The 3023-nt window shown below is 33.2% G+C and overlaps 1 protein-coding gene across 1 annotated transcript; it reads right to left on the bottom strand.

The window, feature by feature from the left end:
- Nucleotides 1–207: 207 nt before the first annotated feature.
- On the bottom strand, nt 208–1865 carry LOC110112256 (protein RKD2-like). Its single transcript, XM_020844413.1, has 3 exons — nt 1723–1865; nt 1030–1471; nt 208–417 (listed from the first exon to the last, which is right to left on the bottom strand). The coding sequence occupies exons 1-3, from the start codon at nt 1863–1865 to the stop codon at nt 208–210; spliced, it is 795 nt and encodes a 264-aa protein (XP_020700072.1).
- Nucleotides 1866–3023: the final 1158 nt, after the last annotated feature.

The raw sequence follows: 3023 nt of genomic DNA on the forward strand, positions 1-3023 counted from the left end.
ATTATTATAGTAATAACACGCACTAATTAACTCCTAAATGAAATAAATTTCCAGATGCACGTTACTATTTCAGAATAAACAAAAATGAGAAGGAACTTTCAAATCCTATGTGATTAAAGCTAGCTTGGAGACATCAAATTCTTACTAATTTTTACATGTCTATAGAAACTCAAAGAAGATTTTTCCTCTTCTAAAATTGTATATATATTAACGAAAGGAAATCCTTTGTATGGGCTGCAAGAAGGGGCGTTGCATTGCTACTCTCCTTTTGTAATTTGCCTTGAAGCAAGCCTGCCTAAGCTTCTTTGTTTCTTCAGTTAGCTGAATCTCAGGATTCTCTTCCATTAGCTTTCTGTGCTCTTCCAGTGACTTCAGTTCTTCCTTGATGTTCAAATCACTTGAACACTTTCCTACCTCCTTCAGAACAATATGAAATAATTTCTACTATTATTTCGCCTTTTTTTTTAATTTTACAACGTCAATAACCATCAATATAATCAATACTACAGCACTAAATAAAATACTAATTTAGAAGAAAAAAATTTCTTGTGCTATGCTAACAAAAAAAAACCCTCATGTGATATTAAAATCCAGAGAAATTATTACGTGCGAATATCGGACACAGAGAATCATCTAGTTTCGCAGTTACTATTCACAGAGACAAAACCGAATGGTTCTCGTGTCCGATCGCCGAATGTAAAAATCTCACATAAAACTGAATGATACTATTAATTATTATCATCAAATTTTAAAATAAAATAGTAAAAAAAGGAAAAAATGCTAATTGTAATTTTTTATTGCATTGCATAAATAATTTCTTTTTACTGCATAAAAGAAATAATTAAATTAATCATTTAAAAAAAAAGATATTACTAATAATTGTTGTTTAGTTATGTTGTATTTATGATTGATTAATTATATGTCATGCACAATGATATACTAATTATAAATAAATAAATAGAAAGATATATAGATTACTGAGTGTTTGATGCATACATTTACTACTGCTTCTTAATTAATTAATATTACCTGAATATTACTTATGAGTGTGTTCAAGCTCTTCAACTTGCGATGCGGCCACCTTGTGATGCCGAGGTCTCTGCACCTTTTCTTCAGCACTGTCAACCCAATATTCATCTCCATGGCTGCTTTAGTTATAGGCATATGGAAGTAAGCTCTTATTTCCTCCAACTCTATATCGCATGATCTCATCGGCCTTTTCCCTGAGCTCCTATTCCTCCCTCTTGAACTCTTCAGTTCCATCCTCATTATTTCTTCTCCTTCTGTATTCTCTTCTATTAATGTTTGAGGAGAGATTGCCACTGCGCTTAGTGGCATTGCTTCTGTGTAATATTTCATGATTTCTTCGGAGCAATGGAGCTTCTGATGGTCCGGAAGTGGTGGAAGGCAGGATAGAGGGATAGCTTTATGCTCCAAGCTTTCAGGAAGAGGCAGAAGATCATAGGAATCGCTGCAAAATACAAAAATATTAGTAGTTGTAATACTTTTTGATTGATTATTTGTTATATTATTCTCTAAAGCAAATTCAACGGCTCTGTGGTTTGATATTCTCATTTACTTCTTGAAGGAAGGACATAGGGACATTGAGCAAACTCTATAGATGAGTGTTTTCTTCATTGTATATATATATATATATAGAGAGAGAGAGAGAGATCACAGAAAAAATTACTTAAAATAATATAAACTAGTGTTGGAACTTACTTGAAGAAAGGAGGGGCAAAATCTGTGAATGAGTTATCTTCAAAATAAGGCAAGTTGAAGAGACTTTGATCAATGGAAGGATCTTCAAAGAAAGGCCATGAAATAAAGCTTTGAATATCAGTATGATCAGTATCAATATCCATTTGAGACTAACAAATGAAGATAATTTTTTGGGAAAGACACTGAATGATCTCGATCTCCTTTATATAAATCATACCCCCCATCTCTCTCTCTCTCTCTCTCTCTCTTTCATCTCTCTCTATTCGAGGAAGGCGGCTTAATTAACTTTGGAAAAGTAATTAGTATTCGAGTGCTGTTGAACTGTTATATCTAAGGAGTTAAAACGTAATAAGTCGTGCATGCATTAATTACAAGCTAATTATAACTTTCTGATCTTTTTTTTTTTTTCTTGGGAAGAACGGTTATCGGAAATTCTTATGGATACGAACAGCAGATACGGATGGATTCAAAGAATATCATAGTCAGAGGTATGAATGCTCTGTGAGATTAGAGAGTGGCTGTTAATTACTTTTAATTATAGGCGATTAATGATATTGGAAGCTCCACTCCCGCCTCTTTGGGTAATTAATTAATATTTACAGTTATTATTAATCGATCTCAAGGACCCAGGCCGCCATTTTCCCATATGGACATCCAAATGAAATTCATAAGAATTTTTTAATTAGAAAATATTGTTATGAAGCAAATCATGTAATGCTGATGCGAAAATTTTTTTTTTTACTAGTAATGTTAGGTAGCCGTTAGCGATTTCAAAGAAGAGACCGTTGATGACAAAGCTGTTGAACATATATAGAGGAAAGAGCGTTCATGACAAAATAAAACTCTATGATTTCTGGAGTAAAACTTTGGCAAAGGAGATTTGGAGGCAAAAGCCACCATGAATATGTTGATCATGAATTATAATGGAGGTAAAGGAGAGCAGTTCGGAGTTATTAATTCCATTCAATTTGGATTCTTCCACTGTTGCTAAGGTGGAAGTTTTTGCAGCCTGATTCATCATTAAAAATGAAGTGGGAGAACACAAAGGACTACGTTAAGAACTCTTTCAACTCCTTTTGAAGTCAGATTTCAAGCAAGTAGAGTTGGGGAGTACATAAGTTGTGTTTATGATTTATAAGTGTGACACCCCGAGATCTAACTTGGAAAGAATGTCGATCACACCAGCCATTTACCAGAGTCATCTATAGTCTCCAATTAATAACAGTCTATAAATTTAAAATAAATTTAAAACATCCATATACAAGTCGATCCATATCTCAAAACATCATATACAATACTCA

Source organism: Dendrobium catenatum, unplaced genomic scaffold (genome assembly GCF_001605985.2).
Source record: "Dendrobium catenatum unplaced genomic scaffold, ASM160598v2 fragScaff_scaffold_1373, whole genome shotgun sequence".
In the NCBI taxonomy this organism is placed as follows: Eukaryota; Viridiplantae; Streptophyta; class Magnoliopsida; order Asparagales; family Orchidaceae; genus Dendrobium; species Dendrobium catenatum.

Bases quoted from the DNA above. Each gene is read 5' to 3' on its own strand.
- LOC110112256 (XM_020844413.1), bottom strand. From the start codon at position 1,865: ATGGATATTGATACTGATCATACTGATATTCAAAGCTTTATTTCATGG. The intron at 1,472-1,722 runs GTAAGTTCCAAC...TGTATTTTGCAG, and splicing joins TTTGCCCCTCCTTTCTTCAA to CGATTCCTATGATCTTCTGC. The intron at 418-1,029 runs GTAATATTAATT...ATTGTTCTGAAG, and splicing joins CACTCATAAGTAATATTCAG to GAGGTAGGAAAGTGTTCAAG.